Below are 23,207 nucleotides of genomic sequence, written 5' to 3' on the forward strand. Positions count from 1 at the left end.
TCCTTTTTTTCTTTGGGAGGGTGCATGTGATCAGCAAAGGGCCAATCAGCACTGTCCAGAGAGCGTGTCAGGGATCCTGCAGTGTATAAATGAAAACTCCTACAAGCTTTAACCAGACACTGATAGAAGTCACAAGACTGCTATATACCGCTGATGAGAAAAGGTATACATTAGTTTATATTTATTTAATAAAATAATTGCATTTCCATGCTCTGTGTACTGTGGGAGACCAGATGTAGTGAATGCAGGGTCCTGGGTTTAGTAACACCAACGATACTTCAACTCCTAGCCTTTATAGCATTTTAGCTTGCATCACACACAAAAGTATCTTGTAAACCTCAATTATAAAAGGAGCTAATCTATATATAACTGCTTTGCATGTGAATCATTGAATGCAAATGCCCTTGATAGCTTTGTAAAAAGTATTACACTCCAATTTCTCGAGACAGGCTATTTCAGAAAGCATCACATTACTTGTCTGCTAAATCAGGAAATCTTAAGGGCACATTCAAAGGACAAGTCTGGATGGGCATCCTCCTGTGTGAAATAAGCTTAGAAATCATTTCTAAGCAAACTTATGCATGGTTCCCTAAAATGAAGTGCACACTGGTCTCTGGATGGGGGATCTAAGTATGTTCCAGCTCAAGTCTACAGATTTGGGTCAATGAGTAACTACCAGGGCTAAGAATTCGAAAACGGTTTAAAAAAAGTTTTTCTACTGGAATACCCACAGATCATCCATAGAATCCTCCACAGTTGTGTGGCTTTCTCAGAATAAAAAACACTTTGTAGTCACAGACCAGGAACAAACATGCAATTTCGCAACTCAGAATTATTAACTTCTAATCTGCATACTTCTTTCAGGTCATTGCCTTAGAAACTATTAAAGGCTAAAAGTTCACCTTTGGGAACGGGTTACATGTTCCTCCCATTTTTAGGGTGGAAAACTTAACATGTCCCACTCAAGCAGCCTCTCGATGAGCCACCATTACTGCAACAGCCGGCCAGGGATCTTCTCCCACACGCACAATTTGAAAAGTATGTGGCTCCGCCCACACAGCCACATCATTCACAGAGATCTGTGAATGAACAAACTACAAGTACCTACAACCTTTGTGGTTGATTGCTTGTAGTTCTCTATGAACTACCACAAGGGCGCTAGTGTGTGCTCTAAGTAGTTTATGGATTCTTCCTGTTATTGTGCAACTGCCGGCCCATAGCAGGTAGGATAAGACATATACACCGACAGTCTGCAGGATCCTAAGCTTGCACCTACGAACAAGCGTGCAATGCTTTACAAGCTCCTAAAAAATAAAAGTGTGGTATGTATGCATGCATGAAAATGTCCCTCCTCTACAGATGAAAAAAAATAAAATGCTAATGAAAACTCCTGGGGTGTATGACATCATTTTAGCCTAGGTCAGAAACTAGGAAGCAACTGAAGGAATGTGTTAACCACTTAAGCCCGGACCATTATGCAGCTAAAGGACCAGGCCCCTTTTTGTGATTCGGCACTGTCGCTTTAACTGACAACTGCACGATCGTGCGACGTGGCTCCCAAACAAAATTATATATATATATATATATATATATATATATATATATATATATATATATATATATATATATATATATATATATATATTTTTTTTTTTTCTCAATTCCCCCCCCCCCCCCCAAAAAAAATTGCAACAAGCGTTTGATTGGTTTACGCAAAAGTTATAGCATCTACAAAATATGGAATAGTTTTATGGCATTTTTTATTATTTTTTTTTTTTTACTATTAATGGAGGCGATCAGCGTTTATCATGACTGCGACATTATGTCGGACACAACTGACACCATTGTCATTGATACAGCGATCAGTGCTATAAAAATGCACAGATTACTGTAAAAATTACACTGGCAGTGAAGGAGTTAACCAGTAGGGGGCGCTGAATGGGGTTAAGTGTGTCCTAGGGAGTGCTTCTAACTGTAGGGTGGATGGGCTATGACACAACACTGATCACCGCTCCTGATTACAGGGAGCGGTGATTAGTGTCCCGTCACTAGGAAGAATGGGGAAAGGTTTGTTTACATCAGCATTTCCCCGTTCTTCCTCACCACGAGACGATCAAGGGTATCCCCACGAACATCGAATCCGCGGTCGGACTCACGGAGCTCACACAGTGTGTGCCCGTCACCCGCGGCGCGCAATGCCGCTCTTAAAGGGGCAAACATACACTATATATATATATATATATATATATATATATATATAAAATTAGGGCCGAAACAACTAATCGATTATGAAATGAATCGATTACAATTTTCATAATCGATCGGCCAGTAACATAATGGGGTTAAAAAAACTAAAATTAGCCCTTTATAGTACAAAAAAAAGCTAATTGCTACTGTAAATATTTCACTGTCCCACGGTAAAAAAAATGAACCCCTTACAGTAGAGATTATTTTCTCTTTTTGTACTTTTTGTTTTTTTAACCCCATTATGTTACTAACATCTCAGGCCTGGGGTCACACCTCTTTTTGGTGCTTTTTGCAGAAACACACTACAGATTTGCATGTTTTCCTATGGGACACGTTGACATCCATGATTTTTTTTTCAGCTGCTGCGTATTTGGAAAGGGCAAGGACTTAACGCAAAACAGTGCCATTTATTTTTTTTGGTTAAATATACTTCAATGGAGAAGCTGCAGAAAAGCATGGAATGTGTTTTTTTTGCGGCAATTTGGGTTTTGTAATCAGCCTAACAAATTGGGCCAAATTTTTTTTTTTTTAAATGCTATTTTTTTTTAAGGCTATCATCCGATTAATCGAAATAATAATCGGCCAACTAATCGATTATGAAAATAATCGTTAGTTGCAGCCCTAATAAATATACACACACACACACACACACACACACACACACATATACATATACACACACACATATACACACACACACACACTAATCTGCCCAGCTGTGCCATTCTGTCGACGTATATCAGCGTGACACTGCCCTTAAAACGGTAAAAAAAAAAAAAAAAAGACTAAGGCAAGCAAATATATAAATACTTTATATATTTACAGCATAGGGATTAAAAATAGTTAATGCTGATTGATGAAGCTCCACTGTAAGCAAATAATGTTTTAGGAATCTGTTGCAAAGTTTCTTACATCAAGATCCTGCCAGTAACAGCTCTTCCTGTTGCAGGCCGATAATGCGAAGCCACAGCCTCGTTATTAGCATCAACATTGTGAACCTGCTAGTGTGCTTCTTCGGTTGACCATTGGATTAACTGACACCACTAATAGACAGCCTAAAACGCACATGGCTGACCGACAACGTGGCTTCTAATTACAAAACAGTGGCTCAATGTTTGTTACCTCAGCATTTCATATTCCCAATATGTGCCTGCTATACCATGTACTTGGTATAGAAAAAGTATCCTGTTCTCTTTGTGAGAAATCCCTGGTGTTCCTGCTAGTCTGTTTTCCTTTTAGAAACTGACCACACTAAGCAAGAGTAGACTACACTATGGTTAGTGCTGGGAACTCAGCCTGCTTGCCTCCAATGATTTAGACTTGTCCTGACACTTAAAAATAAACAAAAATAATAACTTAATACACGTTTTTGCGTTTAATTTCACTTTTAAACTGAATGGGCAGTTTTCCCAAGGCGATTGTTTACAATTCCTTATAAAGTTGTCAGCCTGCAACAAAAGTACTGTTTACTGGCAGGATCTCAAAGCAAGACATTTTACAACAGATAGTCAAAAAGGAAAAAATAAATAAAAATTGCTTAAGAAAACTGTATACAGCAAGACCTGACACTAAAAATACTGAAAACTGGATTTTGGGGTTACTTGCACTTTAGGTTCCAAGCTTAGCATGCTACTTTGTGCATTTAAAATATGCTTATTTAGCTCCAGATTATACAGTTCTTGAGATGCTAGTGTATACCGCTAAAAAATTTTTTTATTTTTGTGGATAATAAATAAAAAAAACTAAAAAAAAAAAAACACAATGCATTCCCTTTTTTATACTATGTACATTACACACAACTTGCAACCATGCTTTCTGCTTATCTACTAGTAGTTTGTTACACTCAAGGCTCAATAAAAAAAAAAAAAAAAAAAAAAAAAAGGAGAAAACACTATAGCAAAGTCTGAAAAAGAGGGATTAGTACAGTGCACTCCACAAGTGTCCCAGAGGTGGTCACTACAAGGCCGCCATTGAGTCCAGGCACGTGTTTTTCACAAGTCCTTTAGCTCATGAATGACATTTGCTCTGGGAGGCAGATCCCCAGGGCTTATCACATCACATCAGCAGAGGGTGATACAGCAGTTTGTGTGCCAGCATACAAAGCCAGCACACAATTCTATTTACAGGCTGCCATTGTCCGGTGAAATCGTTTATCTGCTACATTTTCTAGAGCAGAGGACAAATGCTTACTTATTTCAGATAAAAAAAAAAAAAAAAAATACATAAATACATAATAAAAAAAAAAAAAAAAAAAAACGCATATTATTTTAAACTTATCAAGTGAGCTGTGCCTGCATTTGTATTCATGCCACGTCTGTTTTTAAAAGTGTATCTAAACCCAAGTTTAAAACATTTTATTTTATTGCAGCTTACCAGTCTTTGGATATGGTGGCTGCATTACTTTTTTTTCCTCTGCCTCAGAGTCACTTGATAAGACAGCAAAATACCTCTTGTCCTAGGGTGGCAATGTTCACTCACTGCACTATATTTATAGAGGAGTAGTGTTGTAACCCTAGAACTACTATTGTTTATATCATAGTGGAAGGTGTATTGTAGTCCACAGAGATAACGGCATAGGGATAGCATAAATTTCTCAGGTTCCAAAGATTTTATTTTATATACCTATCAAACAGGTATAACAAAATGCTTCAATGGCATATGCAATAGACCAAAAGGTTGCAAATAAGAGGATCATTGTTCTTTATTACAGGTACTTCTATAGCGCCATCAAATTACACAGCGCTTTACATCAGTCCCTGCCCTCAAAAAGACACCAACTCACATACATACTAGGGCCAATTTAGACAGGAGCCAATAAACCTACCAGCATGTCTTTGGAGTGTGGAAGGAAACTAGAGTACCCAGAGGAAACCCACGCAAGCACAGTGAGAACATGCAAACTCTGTGCATGGACCTCTGAAAAGTAGAAGCATGCATATGTACTCAGTACTTGGTTTGGGCCCCTTTTGCAGCAATTACTGCCTCCATGAGGCGTGGCATGGAAGCCATCAGCCTGTGGCACTGCTGAGGTGTTATGGAAGACCAGGATGCTTCAATAGCGGCCTTCAGCTCTTTTGCATTGTCTGGTCTCATCTTTCTCTTGGCAATTCCCCATAGATTCTCTATGGGGTTTAGGTCAGGAGAGTTTGCTGTCCAATCAAGCACAGTAATCCCACGGTCATTGAACCAGGTTTTGGTGCTTTTGGCAATGTGGACAGGTGCCAAGAGCTTGTCTGCAGAAGGAAGCATGAAATGCTCCAATACCTCCTGGCAGACGGACTTAATGAAGCACAGTGGACCAACACCAGCAGATGACATGGCTCCCCAAATCAACACAGACTGTGGGAACTTCACACTGGACTTCAAGCATCTTGCAGTGTGTGTGCCTCTCCATTCTTCCATCATACTCATACATATACTCTGGGTCCTTTTCTCTCATCAGAAAAGAGGACTTTGGACCACTGAGCAAGACCAGGTCTGTTTTTCTTTAGCCCAGGTAAAGCCCTTCTGACGTGGTTTGTTTAGGAGTGGCTTGACAAGAGGAATACGACATTTGAAGCCCATGTCCAGGATCCGTCTGTGTGTGGCTCTTGATGCACTGACTCCAGCCTCAGTCCATTCCTTGTGAAAGTCCCCAACACTTTTGAATGGCCTTCCCCTGACAATCCTCTCCAGGCTGCGGTCATCCCTGCTGCTTGTGCACCTTTTTCTTCCACACTTTTCCCTTCCACATAACTTTCTATTAATGTGCTTTGATACAGCACTTTGGGAACATCCAACTTCTTTTGCAATGACCTTTTGAGGCTTTCCCTCATTATGGAGGGTGTCAATGATGGTTTTCTGCACAACTGTCAGGTCAGCAGTCTTTCCCATGATTGTGATTCCTACTGAACAAGACTGAGAGACCATTCAGAGGCTCAGGAACCCTTTGCAGGTGTTATGGCTTAATTAGCTGATTAGAGTGGGACACGTTGAGCCTAGAATATTGCACCTTTTCACAATATTCTAATTTTCTGAGATTGTGGATTTGGGGTTTCCATGAGCTGTAAGCCATAATCATCACAATTCTGACAAATTACGGCTTGAACTATCTTGCTTTGCATGTAATGAGTCTCATATATTCGTTTTACCTTTTAAGTTGCATTAGTGAAATAAATGAACTTTTGCACGATATTCAAATTTTTTGAGTTTCACATGTATCTGGTCTCCCACAGTACACAGAACATGGACATGCAATAGTTTTAGTAAATATAAACTGCTCAATACCATTTCTCATCAGCAGTATATAGCAGTCTTGTGACCATCAGTGTCTGGTTAAAGCTTGTAGAAGAAGCTCTCATTCCTCGCCTGTTTTATGAGGCTGCAAGCCCCCAATGCTAGGTTCCATCAGCAGATGGTTTGGGACAGTGGAATAAAAGGGGAGGATCAGAGAAGACATTAAACAGCCTTTTTACACAATATAGGAGAAGTTCCACAGTCAGTATAACAAGCATGCTTTACTGGACATACTGATTTTACTGTTGTGGGTAACACTTTAAGGTTACACACAAAAAAAAAAAAAAAAAAAAATCAAATTATAGAATATTCTACAGATTTTTTGCTGGTAAATCTAAAAAGGAGATTTTTTTTAAAAAACAAAGTTCCTTTTAAGATTCATGAAAGATACAAGGTGCCGCTCAACCAAGCTGATCCACGTTAGTTGTAAATGACGCAATCAGCCCCTATTTAAGATTTACGAATAACTGTAGTGTAGGGGCCTACCGAAACAATCCATTCAATTTTTACTCAGTCAGGAGGTCCCCCTCTTGCTGTTTTGGACAATACCATTAACATTACACTAAGGCATGTTAAAAGGGTAAGGTCACACATGGGAACCCTGTTAAGCCATGAGAACAGCCCTGCCATGAATGAAAAGTGATATGTGTAGCCAAGCGAATTGGCGTCAGCCTCTACCTGGTGGGATCTTCATAGCAAAAGTAGACAATGCTCTGCCAAATGCAGAAGCCAGGCAGCCAAACTCAGCACCAGCTATGTTTCTAGGTACAACCTGCTACCAGGTTACTAGGATTTGTTCAGCGCTATGTGGGTGGCCCTCTTCGCATTTTACCCAGCATTCTTTGAATGAAAAATAAATAGGTCGGCCAAACTGCTCCTGTATCCAATCAAATGCAGACAGCGTTTGGATATAAAAAATACGACCGCAGCAGGACTCATTCATCTACAGCAGGGATATGCAATTAGCGGACCTCCAGCTGTTCCAAAACTACAAATCCCATCATGCCTCTGCCTTTGGGTGTCATGCTTGTTGCTGTCAGAGACTTGTAGTTCTGGAGGTCCGCTAATTGCTTATCCCTGATCTACACTGTATAGCAAACAGGCAGGAATCTATTCGATTTTGTCAGCCTGCAGGATAAACAAAATAAATCCATTGGTGCAAGGCCAACTACATATTCCTTTGCAACTGTTGCTAAAAAAGATGAGAAGTTTCCTGGTCCACATATCTCAAAGCTGAAGTCCATGAGAATAGGAGGGCAGCAATGAACAAGTTGCTGAAACTACTCCAAGCTGAAGCATCATTACCTTAGGTGCTTATATGCCACCTTTGAAAGGTAAAAAGCAAGTCCAGGACTGCATGCATCTGTACACCAACGTTGCTTAGACTTCAATTATGCTTTGCTCCTGCAGTATGGGTACATTTAGGTCTACACGACACACAGGCAACTTAGTAGGGATTGACCGATCAGCCGATATTCACAAGGAAGGGGTTAAGTGTGTCCTAGGGAGTGATTCTAACTTAAGGAGGCAGGACTTACTGTGACAACACTAAATCGCTGCTCCTGATGAGTGAGCAGACGATCAGTGTTGTGTCACTAGGCAGTACAGGGAGATGCCTTGTTTACAAAGGCATCCTCCCGTTCCGTGACCCGCTCTCTGAAAACCAGCAGACAGAGTCCACGGGTCCCGCGGGGGCGTGCCCGCTAGGTGGCAGATTCTAAGCAACGTAAATATACACACACACACACACACACACACACACACGTTGCTTTGCCTGCCTGTGCCATTCTGCCGACATACAAGTGCGTGAGGCAGTCAGCAAGCTGTTAAAAAGGCATCGGCTTTAAAAAAAAAAAAAAAAAAAAAAAAAAAAAGTATTCAAGAACGCCCATCTTGACGTTTTGAATACTTTCAAGTTCAGAGAAGAGGTTTGGGGTCTTCTAGACCCCCAATCCCTCCATAAAGATTACCGGTCACTGCCTATTACAGCCAAGGGATGGTTTATAGTCCTTGAGACAGCAATAACCGTGAAAAAAAAAATTTGGTTCAGAATAATCAGCCCGAGAGGTGGCCGAAATATCGGTATCGTATCGGCACTGAAAAAAACGATAATCGGTCGATCCCTACAACTTGGCACTAGCTTTTTATGCTTTCCCGGAGTAGAGAAAATTGGTGGGACATGCCACAGGACAAGTGGTTAGACAAGGAGACCTTTATTGCAGACAGAGGGACACCTGGCAATCATACAAATAAAATCCCAAAATTATATTAATAAAAAAAAAAAAAACACACACACACACACACACACACACACAAACACACAAACACTGGTTTGGAAACATTTTCAAACCTGAGCTTTTTTGTAAAACGTAAAAATCAATATGTCGTTAAAGTATAACCAGCTTAAAAAGGTCAAAACTTTACATTCAGCAGCTCAGTCAAGCACACATGACACAAAGTGCAGAATGAGCTTCAAATTAATCTTCACCTCCCACACAGCACAGGAAAATGTATAAATGAACTGTGTCCTTTTAAAAGGGTTGTAAAAGGTACAATTTTTTTTCCTAAATAGCTTCCTTTACGTTAGTGCAGTCCTCCTTCACTTACCTCATCCTTCCATTTTGCTTTTAAATGTCATTTCTTCTGAGAAATCCTCACTTCCTGTTCTTCTGTCTGTAACTCCACACAGTAATGCAAGGCTTTCTCCCTGGTGTGGAGTGTCATGCTCGCCCCCTCACTTGCACTACAGGACAGTCAGGATGCTCTCTACGTTGCAGATAGAGAAAGGAGGGGGCGAGCACGACACTCCACACCAGGGAGAAAGCCTCACATTACTGTATGGAGTTACAGACAGAAGAACAGGAAGTGAGGATTTCTCAGAAGAAATAAGGACATTTAAAAGCAAAATCGAAGCATGAGGTAAGTAAAGGAGGACTGCACTAAGGTAAAGGAAGCTATTTAGGAAAAAAAATGTTTTACCTTTACAACCCCTTTAATATGGAATACATAGATACAGTATGAAGAAAAAAAAAAAAGGAAGAACTTAAAAAAACCCACACAGCTTTCCTATGCTTCCCATATCAGCAGAACAGACGGATTTCCAGCATAGACTCTGATGCGTTTTGAAGTAGCCTACAGCAAAGACACAGCTCACCCAGCAAGAAAAGGCTTTTCTCTGCATTAAGCCCACTAACAGTAGAAGGACAATTATTTTCTTGATCCCTGAAAGAGCCTCATTTTGCACATGACACTACTAGTTAATACCACATCAGTCAAAGTAGCAACTGTGTGATCTTACGATGTAGCTTTACCTGTGGCAATTAATTAGCTTAAAATGTATTCATTGTGCATAATACGCAACTATAGTGTGTTGAAGGAAACGGCACTCCAAAACACCAGAAACACTTGAAAGGACTTTTCAAATGAAAGTATCCACTGACAGGGTTGTTTCAAAAGTTCTCAATTTTTTACACACAATTTTTTTTATTTTATTTATTTATTTTTATAAAAAAAGACCCCACACACACACATTAGTAAATGAACTCTGGTAAGTAATCGTAGAAGAAATTTGTGCTGCCACTCAGGCCTTGCAAATGGTTTAAAAATATGCGTTTCCTTGTTGTTTGTACCCACAAAAAATCAATAGAATAAGTGTTTTTTTGTACACCAAAGACTGCATTAATTGTGTCTGATTGAATAGTGACTTTACCATCATTACATGAAGGGATTCGTTATGCAGAATGCCCTACCTAATGATATAACAAAGACAAAATCCATAAAAATAACTAATGGCATCATATTTAGTACTAAAAGTTGCCATGAAAATATTTTGACCCAAGAAATTGATCCATTTCCTTTGCAAGGTCATCAAGGAATTCGCACAGTCCTCTCTAGGAGAGGACAAAAATCTTTAAACCACAGAATACATAGATCCCCCTGAATAGACAGGGAGGCAATCAAGTATTAACCACTTCGTAACTGGGCTAACTCTGACACTATGGGGGTTATTTACGAAAGGCAAATCCACTTTGCACTACAAGTGCACTTGGAAGTGCAGTCGCTGTAGATCTGAAGGGGACATGCAAGGAAAATTTAAAAAACTGTATTTTTGCTTGTACATGATTGGATGATAAAATCAGCAGAGCTTCCCCTAATTTCAGAGCTTCCCCTCAGATCTACAGCGACTGCACTTCCAAGTGCACTTGCAGTGCAGAGTGCATTTCCCTTTAGTAAATCAACCCCTATGCTCCTACGGTACTAGACACTACTTTTTTTTGCTAGAAGATTACTTAGAACCCCCAAAACATACACAAAGCCCTAAAGAACAAAATGGGTGTTTACATTTTTTTATGTCTCGTGGTAATTGTGCAGCAGTTTTTCAAACGCAAGTTTTTGGAAAAAATTACACTTTAATGACTAAAAACAAACACAACCACACCCCACACACAATATTTGCCCCAATATTATTGTATAGTGTAAAAGATGTTGCACCAAGTAGATGCCCAACATGTCACACTTTAAAATTGCATCTGCCCAAGGAATAGCAGCAAACTACGGTGCTTAAAATTCTCTATAGGTGTCACTTTAAACGCCTTTATAGGTTAGCAGTTTAGAGTTACACAGGAGTTCTGGTGCTAGAATTATTGCTCTTGCTCTGACATTCGTGGCGATACCTCACTTGTGGTGCAATCGCTGTTTACATGCTAGAGTAACGTATGTGTTTGCATCTACACTCAAGCACGAGGGGATGGGGGTGCTTTAAAAAAATAATAATAATAGTTTTAAAAAAAGTAGGTTTTATACAAAAAAAAAAAAGTTTTTTTGGACCAACTTTATTGCCATCACAATGGATAAACAACATGCCTTGTGACAGCATGGGCCGTGAGAGGTCCTCTTTTAGACCCCAGATCTCTACTCTGGCCTCCAATACAGCCGATCAGACACAGAACGGTCTGATCGGCTGCTTTTATGGCATATCATCCCGGTATAACTGCTTTTACCCAAAGACATCCATTGATGTCATATGGGCGGCAAGTAGTTAAAGTAGAACTAAAGGCAAAATATGTTTTTTTTTTTGGACAGAGTAAGGTAGGGTTATAATGAGCAAGGGGGCATGTTTAGTGCCCACAGCATGGGATTGTGGCTATCCCACTTTTAAATACAAGGGTTTTTAAGGGTTAATAGGAGGCTGAGGGATTGTGAGGAAGTTTAGGCGGGAAGGTCACGTTTTGAACGTCAGAGACAGGTGTTTCTGGGCGGGAAAGTCACGTGTACTGTGTGACTCATACACGTGCAGCGGGGGGTATAAAAACCCCCTCCTCACAAGTCAGTCAGGCACTTTACCTGAGGAATTGAAGAGCTCCTGTCGTGATGAGTCTGCTGGCGTCTGAGGCGATGAGGTCGTTGGTCCAGAAGTTACTGGAGAAAGCGGAGACCGAAGGCGGGGAAGAGTGGCTGAAGAAATGCCTGTCGGGCATTGAAGAATCGGATGCGGTGGAGCAAGGCGTAGGCGTCCGGGACGTGGATACGGACGGCCGGGAAGAAGGTGAGGTATCGTCACCTCGTGAGCCGCCCCCGCTCGATGTGCTCTCTCTTCCATCCCGCAGGTCCCAGCGCACCCGTCCGCCGGAGCGGCCGTCAACGTCGGAGGTGTCTCGCGAGATGCCGGTATTCCGCTCGGAGGAGGAGGTCGGGAGTGACGTCGGAGCCATCGGAAGGGGTGCCCGGAAGGCATCGAAAAAGCGCAAGAACGCTTCGCCATCCCCTGGGCGGGGGAGAGGTGGTAGGAGCTCGGCACAAGTTTCCCCGACTAGGGGAGGAAATATTCCTTTGTCTCCACAGGTCCCAGGAGGAAGTGCAGCGGGTCCAGCAGCTTCGCGTGTCTCCAGGCTGGATCAGCTGGGTACGGCGAGGGCTGACAGCAGACAGGATGAGAGGTCAAGTCAAGTAGCAGCTGCTTCATGTGCTCCCGCAGCCCCTGCTGGTGAGTTATCAGAAAGCAGCCTAATTGCTAAATTACTGTTGAAAATTGACAAGTTAACTGATTCCTTAAAGCCTGCTACAGTACATACAAATGCAACTGCAAGTGTTTGGAGTGATTTGACTACAAACACTTGCGAGGTTAGAGAGAAGATTCAGAACCCTATACCTGACAATTGTTTTAAAGAAGTTTTACCTTGTGAAATTTCACCTTTAGGATTTCACCTGGCAATGAATGTAAAGGAAAAAATTTGGAATAATGATTTCATCGATTTGATGTCATTACTCCCCAATGCTAAGAGTGATAAGAAGCTTGAAGAAGAGGATAGACGGCGTGTTGCGCCTAGATCTTTTAACAATTGGCTTCAAGCTTATTGTATTTTTGCTGCAGTATTGGGTGAGAAATTTCCTGAAAAATGTAGTGGGCTCTTCCAACATCTAGAACACATTTTGGAAGCATATAGAAATTTCGGAGGCTTCGGCTGGTATAACTATGATGAGTCGTTTAGACAAAAATTGGCGGTTTACAAAAATCTCAGATGGGGTATGAAGGATGTAGGGTTGTGGTTGAACCTCATACTGCCTCAAAAGCCATTTTTTGCAAAAAGCCAGCCGAACCCTACGCAAACTGTTTCTTCCTCAGTGTACAAGAAAGGAATTTGTTATGCCTTTAACGAGTCTCAATGCCGCTGGGCGGCGTCGTGCAGGTACAGGCATGAATGTTCTTTTTGTTTCGGACCTCATCCAGTTGTAAAATGTTTTAAAAGAGGTTTCCAACAAAAAGAGAATTCCAAAGGCACGAACGCCAGTGAGGTTGGAAAGAATGCTACCGTGGCTTCTGCTCTACCCCGACAGGGAGAGAGCGGAGGTTTTAATTAATGGGTTTTCTAAAGGGTTTGAATTACCAAAATTTTTAGGTACAGGATGCGAGCCAGTGAACAATTTAAAATCGGTTTCACAAAACGAGCATGTTGTGAGAGAAAAATTGTTAAAAGAAATATCGGCTGGGCGTATCGCTGGTCCGTTTATTTTTCCACCGTTTAAGGATTTTCGAATATCCCCCTTGGGTCTTGTTCCCAAAAAGGAGCCTAACTCCTTTCGATTAATCCACCATCTCTCGTACCCGAAAGGTAAATCGCTAAACGATGAAATCGATCCAGCATCGGCTTCAGTGTCTTATGCTACCTTTGATGAAGCAGTGAGTATTATAAAAAGATTTGGGACGGGTGCGTTGTTAGCTAAATCCGATATTCAGTCGGCTTTTAGGCTGTTGCCAATTGCGCCTGAATCTTTTTGTTCCCTTGGTTTTTGTTTTGAAAATAAATTTTTCTACGATATGTGCCTCCCGATGGGTTGTTCACTGTCTTGCCATTATTTTGAGCTATTTGCATCTTTCTTACAGTGGGTAATTGTGTTTGAGTCGGGTAGCGAGGGAATAATTCACTATCTGGACGATTTCATGTTCGTAGGCCCCCCGGATTCTCCGGTATGTGAATTGGTGCTGAATCTTTTCCTAGTGTTTGCGGAATACTTTGGAATTCCGATTGCTAAAGAAAAGACCTTTGCACCGGTAACTAGGTTAGAATTTTTGGGGATAAGCATTGACACTGAGTTATTTCAGTTTCAATTGCCTTTAGAAAAAATTGTGCGCATGCAGCAGACGATATGTTGTATGCTACGAAGGAAAAAGGTGATTTTAAAGGAGCTTCAATCATTTCTTGGTCATTTAGCATTCGCGTCTAGGGTCATGCCTGTGGGCAGAATATTTTCCAGGAGATTGGCGTTGGCGTCGGCGGGTTTAAAATCACCTTTTTCCCATATACGCCTTACGACTGAATTAAAAGATGACTTGATAGTATGGTCCCAATTTTTAGAGGATTATAATGGTCGGACAATGTTCCAGGACGAATTCATTTTTTCGGCAGACATGCATTTGTTTACGGATGCTGCGGGGTCATTGGGTTACGCGGCGATTTGGAAAACGCATTGGTGTTGCGGTTCTTGGCCTCCTTTTTGGGTTCAGTGCAAAGCGACGAAGAATATTGTTTTGTTGGAGCTCTTCCCTATAGTTGTGGCTTTTGAATTGTGGGGAAGCAGTTTCGCCAACAAAAGAATATTAGTACATTCGGACAATAAAGGAGTTTTATTTGCTATCAATTGTTTGTCTTCGAAATCTGAACAGGTAATAAAATTATTACGTTATTTTGTTCTGTTGTGTCTTAAGCACAATATTTGGGTAAAAGTAAAACATGTACCTGGTAAGGAAAATTCGGTAGCTGATGCGTTATCTCGCTTTCAGATCTCTCGATTCAGACTGCTATTCCCGGAAGCGGATTCGGTAGGTTTCAAATGCCCAAGCCACTTGTGGGAATTGATTTAACGCCAGTCATAGACTCTATAAAACAGTCGGTGCTTCCGAAAACGTGGATTGAGTATTCCATAGCATGGAAGAAATGGCTACTGTTTAATGATAATTTGGGTTGTTCAGGTTTATCGCCATCAGAGAACACAGTATTAGCTTTTCTGAGTTCATTAATGAAGGGAGGTTTTTCCTTTAATCATATCAATAAAACGATGGTGGGTATTTCTTTCTTCTTTAAAATGAATGGTTTACCAGCATGTAATAGCTTTTTCTCGGTACGTCAGGCTTTAAAAGGCTATAGAAGGATGAATTATATGCCGGATTCGCGCAGACCAATATCGGTCGACATTTTAAAAAAGATTTGCGCAGCAACTGTTTCAATTTGTAGCTCGGATTATGAGTCACTGTTATTTCAGACGGCGTTTATATTGATTTTCTTCGCGGCTTTGCGTATTTCCGAACTGGTCCCTGCAAATAAGCAGGGTTCGTCGGGTCTAAAGTTTGGTGAGGTTTTCATAGACGTGGATAAAGTGCGTATTTTTATTAGCAAATCTAAGACTGACGTACAAGGAAAGGGTCATTGGCTCACGCTAAATGCCTGTGGAGATTCTAGTGTGTGTCCTTTACTAATTTTGGCCAAATATCTGAGTGCCAGGCCTCAGTGTGCGGGAAGTTTTTTAGTTCACCAAAATGGCTTACCATTAACTAAGTTTCAATTTTCAGCAGTATTGAGCAAATGCTTATCATGCATTGGCCTTTCACACTTGAAATTTTCCTCACATTCTTTTAGAATTGGTGCCGCAACTGAGGCAGCTAGATTGGGCTTGGACACTGCTGTTATTAAAAATATAGGAAGATGGGAATCCAGTAGGTTCAATTTGTATGTTCGCCCTAACTTATCTGTTTGATTTCTCAGGTCACAAAAAGGTTATCTGGATATTTGGACATTCGTTTGTGCACTGGGCACATAAAAGGGCATGTTTGAGGTGTTATACGGCTAATTTGTCCTTTTCTCTGGAACATTATAAAATTTGGTGGAAGGGTGTACGTGGTTTACAATGGAGCAATTTTTTGTTGCAATTTTTCAAAATGGGAGAAAGTTGGCCTTCTCCGGATGTGATAATTATACATGGAGGTGGTAATGACGTGGGTAAACAATCCACATTAGAATTATTGCTGAAGGTTAAGAATGATTTCCATTTAATACAACGTAATTTTCCTAAGGCAAGATTAATCTTTTCAGAAATAGTCCCTAGGTTGATCTGGCTGTCCGCTGGACAGACAAAAAATTTGGAAAAAATAAGACGTAGAATTAATCATTCCATGGAGAAGTTTATGCCCAGTCTGGGTGGTTTTTCTTTCCGGCATACGGAGTTAGAAGGGGGATTTCCGGGCTTATATAGACGAGACGGGGTCCACTTGTCTGATGTAGGCCTGGATATTTTTAACTCTGATATCCAAACCATGATTGAGAAGGCCGCGGTGTTGGGGTAGCCTTTTTTGTTTTTCAAACAAATAGGCTAGGTGGGGGACTTTTTGTTTAATAATTTTATTTATGATACTCGCTCGAGTCCTAAGACTGAGTGAGATTTTGAAATATTTGGAAAATAATTTAAGTTTTAAATATTTATTTATTTATTAATGGATTTTAATAAAGATAAGTTTTAATTTTATATTACAATGTTTGTATTATATTTACACCAATAAAGGTGCCGCGGCCTATTTATCACCATCTTCGATGGTCTTGGTTTGGTGTTATTTATTTATAATAGTTATTGAGTCCTGGTATAGCCTACATTCCCATGAGCAAGGGGGCATGTTTAGTGCCCACAGCATGGGATTGTGGCTATCCCACTTTTAAATACAAGGGTTTTTAAGGGTTAATAGGAGGCTGAGGGATTGTGAGGAAGTTTAGGCGGGAAGGTCACGTTTTGAACGTCAGAGACAGGTGTTTCTGGGCGGGAAAGTCACGTGTACTGTGTGACTCATACACGTGCAGCGGGGGGTATAAAAACCCCCTCCTCACAAGTCAGTCAGGCACTTTACCTGAGGAATTGAAGAGCTCCCCACCCCTCCCACCCTGTCGCAGCACCTTCTATGTGGTTTGTCACCCTTGTATCAAGGGGGGACTTTTTGTTTAATAATTTTATTTATGATACTCGCTCGAGTCCTAAGACTGAGTGAGATTTTGAAATATTTGGAAAATAATTTAAGTTTTAAATATTTATTTATTTATTAATGGATTTTAATAAAGATAAGTTTTAATTTTATATTACAATGTTTGTATTATATTTACACCAATAAAGGTGCCGCGGCCTATTTATCACCATCTTCGATGGTCTTGGTTTGGTGTTATTTATTTATAATAGTTATTGAGTCCTGGTATAGCCTACATTCCCATGCCTATCATGTTTCATTGGCAAAACATGCTTGACCCATTAAGCAAACCCCCCTCCAGCCCATATTCATTGATGCAGGGTGGTAGCCGCTTTTATGGTGACAGCAGTGGAGAACATTGCTGTCTTTTTATAGGTCACCAGAGATGGATGGAAACAGACCCCCAAAAAGCTAGAAGGCTGCAGGGTTTCAATCTTGTTAATCCAGACAACAACATTTTTATACTCCAGGGCAAAGGCCATTTGGTTGGATTATCCTTTAATACTGAAATGTTGGAAACGTTGCCCACATATGGGCAATACCACCTATACACACGCACTGCAGCCTTCTTTTGAGCCCACTTGTTGTTGCAGTAAATCACAAGAGTGAGAAGCACTGCAATCACCCACAGAATTCAGCAGCTGGATCATGTGGATGAATATTTGTTCTCAGAACAGATATTAGCACGAACATATTTGCATCAAGTAAACATTGCAAGGATTAGTGGAGAATCTCAAGGACTTTATTTACAAGCCAAACGTGGATTTTAAGGCTTCTTACCCATGATTATTTGATGAATCAGAAAATGTAAAGGCTTACTCATGCAGGGGTTTGTTCACACCATGTGCAGAGACGGGAGCTTTTCTGCACGTGATCAGCAAGGGCACAAAGATAACAATTGTTTTCAATGTTCATCAACCCTATCCTCAGAGCCCACTAACAGGCCAGGATTTATGCATTACCTTGGGGAGATGCAGACTAGAATACTGAAATCACTGAGCAGCAAAGGATATCACCTGTGATGCATTTCAGTTATCTTGCAAACCTGGCCTGTTAGTCTGCTTTGAGGACAGGGTTGATGACCACTGCTATAGAGAACAGCGGGGCTCTGACAGGTCCATCTCTGCACAGTGAGCAGAGGCAGACCTGTCATCTGCCTGCTCAGCAGGGATCAACAGAGCGATCTCGCAGAGTCCGCCGAGCAGATTCGCCCTGTGTGAAAGGGGCCTTAGGCTTCAATCACACTGGCACGCCTGTGTTTATCTTTTCACAGAAGTGATCTGTGAAGTAGAGACCTATTTTTTCCGTCTCCCACATCACTTTTTCCCCCATGTTTAGACGCTCCTGCTTTAATGTCTGTCAGCCACGTCTGCACTGCTTTAGCCGAGATTAGATCTTCTAATTGAATTCTAGACACAGAAATCCATCTACTCTAAAACGCAGATAAAGTGAATGCACTCAAGCACCTAGTGTAAACAGCATCCCTGAAAAAGCATTGCATGCATTTAGAAATGTCCTCTAGATGCAGGTTTACAGTACCAGTGTTGAGGTCCAAGGCTTCCTTGTCAATGGCAGTTTCAAAGATACATTTATACACAAACATTTCTAAAAACGCATACAAAACATCAAGCAGCGATTGTTCAATGGTGATATTCAGTGTCTTTATCTGCATTTAGGCGTGTTCAGTTTTAGCTGCGTTTAGATACATTAGAATTCCATGCATTTTGGATCTGACTGGAACTATTCACATTCGCTTTATTACAAATGCAGCACCTGGTGTGCTTAGTGGTGCAGGCAGTTTTGATTCGCGGAGCTTGGTAGATCGCACTGCTCATATATACATATACACATACAAACAAACCTTAATTGAAATGTCACAAAAGGACCATTTAATAAAGTCCTATTGGCTAGTGTACAGTGACTACGCTGCACACAGTGTTTGTCTGCACACTACACCGTAGACAAAGGCTTTTTGCCTCGTCTTGTAGTGGAACATCGTTGGAATATCTGCCCAATGCAGTCTCACCACACTTGGTGTGAATGTACCCCAAATGTGACTAAACTTACCTAGGTATACTTTAAAGCAGAAACATCTAAACACAGGAAAATTGAAAATGGGAGGCATACAATTTGAGAACCACGTAACTGGGAAAATATGTCATGCTTTTTCAGTAGGATAATCGGGGTTATGGCTGCAGCTAGGGAGGACCGAGCCCCCCTATGCTTTCTGATGGTTCTTGGGCTTACCTGGCCCATCAGGAAACCCAGTAACTGAGCCCGACGGTTGCGGCGACTGGCTATAGAGAATAGCAGAGGAAAGATGGCCTCCGCTCATCTCTAGGACCTAGGAGATCTAAAGCGATGTTCATGGGCCAATGTAAACAAGGCCTGTTTTTTTGATCTGTTGCTTTTCATTGCGAGTTGAGATTTGGGGTCTTATTGACCCGTCATGCTTTGTTATCACAAGGGAGTGTGAAAAAAAAAAAAAAGTAATAAAATAAATAAAAATATATATTTTCAAAAGCAACCCCCACCCCGTGAAGTGGTGAACGCTAGGTGTGAGAATAATTATATATATATATATATATATATATATATATATATATATATATATTTTTTTTTTAATATTTATATTACACACATATATACATACACAGTTATTAGATAACAAAACAAAAAAAAAAAGGGAAGGTCTCCCTCGTCCTTAAGTGGTTATACTTCCCAGATCACTTCCCCTGCTTTTAGAAAAGCCAACAGTGAATGAGGCCTAAAGTGCTGCAACAAAGACATTTGCCAATTATGTATTACTTACCACTGTCCATAGCTCCACTAATTCAGCAACTGTAGAACAAAAAGCCTGAAATAAAAGAAAAACCTGGGTTAAACATTAAGAAACGATGAAACATGAATTTACAGTGAGAATGCAATTACTGTAAATTTAAAAGCAAAATTATTTTTTCCTTAGCAATAACCAGAAAAGTTCTATAGAAGAATGGTTTCTGCTAAAAAAATAAAAATAAAAAAAAATTGCAAAAACTGTTAAAACAAAGGCAACTTCCCTGCATTGAACATCATTTCCTTCCAAGAAGGATATCACAGCATGTTACTCACAATATGTCAATGAATCGGCACTCATATTTCCAAAATCTGCTGTACTGGTCACGCATTTCGGCTTATAAGGCTCTACATTTGCGGTTGAGGGTGGTACAAATTAACACTCGGATCCCTCATGTTTTTGTAAATGGAGCAGTGCCACAAAACCCAAGCCTAGCATTTGGCCTGCTGTTGTGGCATGGCTTCATTTACAGAAGTTTACTGTGCCATAAATCCCATTCAAAAAGCCCATTCGAATGGGGCAAGTAAAAAACAGGCAGCAGTATTGTCTCCTGAATGCCAATTAGCCACATCTGCACTGCTCCATGAAGAGCAACCCACCATGGATTGCTCCCCACAGAGTGATGCATGTGGAAACATGCCCTAAAGCTGTGGCTCCAAACATAAGTCCACAACTACCTTCAACAGGTCACCTTGCACAGGAGCTTTAAAATCAATGAATTGGCATTTATGACAGCTATTTTATCTACAATGTAAAGGAGATTCCCAAAAACATGAACTGTTGGCGGTACACCAGGACTGCAGTTGGGAACCACTGCAGTAGAGGATAGATCACTGCTTGGACCAACTTCTTTTTTTTTTTTTTTAAATCAGAGCAAACAATTTCATGTCTATAGTGAAATATACATTAAAAAAATGAGATTAATATATATATATATATATATATATATATATATATATATATATTACACACACACACACACACACACACACACACACACACACACACACACACACACACACACACACACACATGAATGTCTGGGCTGGCTCTGCAACATCCTATACTTTTATAAGTTACATTTTTGATAAAGAAAAGTACCTAGGTTAACAGTAAATGGTCTATGAGCAGTCTGCAACATTTAGATACACTTCCAATTTCAGTGAAAAAAAGCCCCAAACACTGAATAGTGGGCTAAGCCAAGTTCCTTGCATAAGGATGCCTTTATTATTTTTTTATTTTATTTTAGCAAGGCACCCATTTTGCTTTAATAAAAAATTAATATTTAGAGCCAGAAAAATGAATTCTGTAGAAACAAACCGATTAAATGATTGAGTAATTTTAATATACCTTCTTTTAATCAAAACCTGTACTTTTTGGAAGTGTATGTGTGTAATATATATATATATATATATATATATATATATATATATATATATATATATATATATATATATATATATATATATATATATATATATATACATACATACATACATACATACATACATACACACATACACACATACACACATACACACATACACACACACACACACCTCTTAAATATATCACACACCTTGAGGATCGTTTAAAATTCAGACTGCTTTTGCAAGTTTGAATGCTTTGTTTTCATTAGGCGTAGCAAGAAGTGATATTTGCCCAGCCTTGTTCATTAAAGTTCCAAAAAACATGTACTTTGCTCTTTACCCAATACATTATCAGCTTTGACAATATAATTATCAAAACTGGTTGCAATTTATAGTTCACCAGCTAAAAACATGACAAAAAGTTGAAAGCATATTAAAAAAAAAAAAGCACACACACAGCAAAGAACTAGAAAGCCAGTTTTATGGCCCACTTATGTCTGTTCTGCAGTGATATACCGTATTTATCGGCGTATAACGCGCACCGGCGTATAACGCGCACCCTAATTTTAGGAGGGAAGTTTTAGGAAAAAAAGCACATTACATATAGATCACATCCCAGAACATTACATATAGATCACATCCCAGCACATTACATATAGATCACATCCCAGCACATTACATATAGATCACATCCCAGCACTTAGATCACATCCCAGCACATTACATATAGCCCCCAATCCTGTGGGAAAAAAAGATTTTTTGTTGTTTTGTACTTACAGTTTTGATGTCTTGCGCGGCGTCCATCTGCGGCCTCGTCGGGTCCGGCGTCCTTCTGCGGCCTCGTCGGGTGTCCTCTTCGGCGGGTCCGGCGTCCATCTTCGGCGGGTCCGGCGTCCATCTTCGGCGGGTCCGGCGTCCATCTTCGGCGGGTCCGGCGTCCATCTTCGGCGGGTCCGGCGTCCATCTTCGGCGGGTCCGGCGTCCATCTTCGGCGGGTCCGGCGTCCATCTTCGGCGGGTCCGGCGTCCATCTTCGGCGGGTCCGGCATCCATCTTCGGCGGGTCCGGCGTCCATCTTCGGCGGGTCCGGCGTCCATCTTCGGCGGGTCCGGCGTCCATCTTCGGCGGGTCCGGCGTCCATCTTCGGCGGGTCCGGCGTCCATCTTCGGCGGGTCCGGCGTCCATCTTCGGCGGGTCCGGCGTCCATCTTCGGCGGGTCCGGCGTCCATCTTCGGCGGGTCCGGCGTCCATCTTCGGCGGGTCCGGTGTCCATCTTCGGCGGCGTCCTCCCGCTCGTTTCCCGCCACGACTTTGAATACTGCGCCCGCATATAGCGAGCGCAGTACACTCGTGAATCTTCGGGCAGGCTCGGGCGCCTCTCGCACTGACGTCCTGAGCGTACAGGACGTCAGTGCGAGAGGCGCCCGAGCCTGCCCGAAGATTCACGAGTGTACTGCGCTCGCTATATGCGGGCGCAGTATTCAAACTCACGGCGGGAAAGCGGGTATCGGCGTATACTGCGCACCCACGATTTTGCCCTGATTTTCAGGGCAAAATAGTGCGCGGTATACGCCGATAAATACGGTACATATTACCACAACACTACCATTGATTTTAAAAGCAACACACCATACGACATTGCATTACAAATTTTGTGTTGTACTATTTTTTTGGACACGAGAAGAGAAGGATCTGGGCTGCTCTGTGCAAAACCAGTATACAGAGCAGGTAAATATGACGTGTCATTTTTAAGCAAAAAACAAGACTTTACAATCACTTTAACTGCTCTGTGCAATGGATTTGCACAGAACAGCCCAACCCTTTTCTCTGGTCCCCCGCTGGTGCCCCTTGCTCCTCCCTCCTGTCAAGTGCACCCAGAGCAAGTAGCTTGCATTGGGGGCACCTAAGTAGGTGTGCTCTCTAGCCACAGTCTCTCATAGAGCCGAGGCTCGCCTGCCCATCACAGGAAGATCAGGCAAGTA

The 23,207-nt window shown here is 41.2% G+C and overlaps 1 protein-coding gene across 1 annotated transcript in view; it reads right to left on the reverse strand.

Annotated features, from left to right (window-relative positions):
- PRRG1 (proline rich and Gla domain 1) overlaps positions 1-23,207 on the reverse strand; it is a 51,701-nt gene that overhangs the window by 14,771 nt on the left and 13,723 nt on the right. Inside the window, 1 exon segment of the mRNA XM_040336486.1 lies at positions 19,833-19,877. Within this exon segment, the coding sequence (XP_040192420.1) occupies positions 19,833-19,842 (10 nt within the window). The 5' untranslated portion in view covers positions 19,843-19,877.

This window comes from Rana temporaria, chromosome 2 (genome assembly GCF_905171775.1).
Source record: "Rana temporaria chromosome 2, aRanTem1.1, whole genome shotgun sequence".
In the NCBI taxonomy this organism is placed as follows: domain Eukaryota; kingdom Metazoa; phylum Chordata; class Amphibia; order Anura; family Ranidae; genus Rana; species Rana temporaria.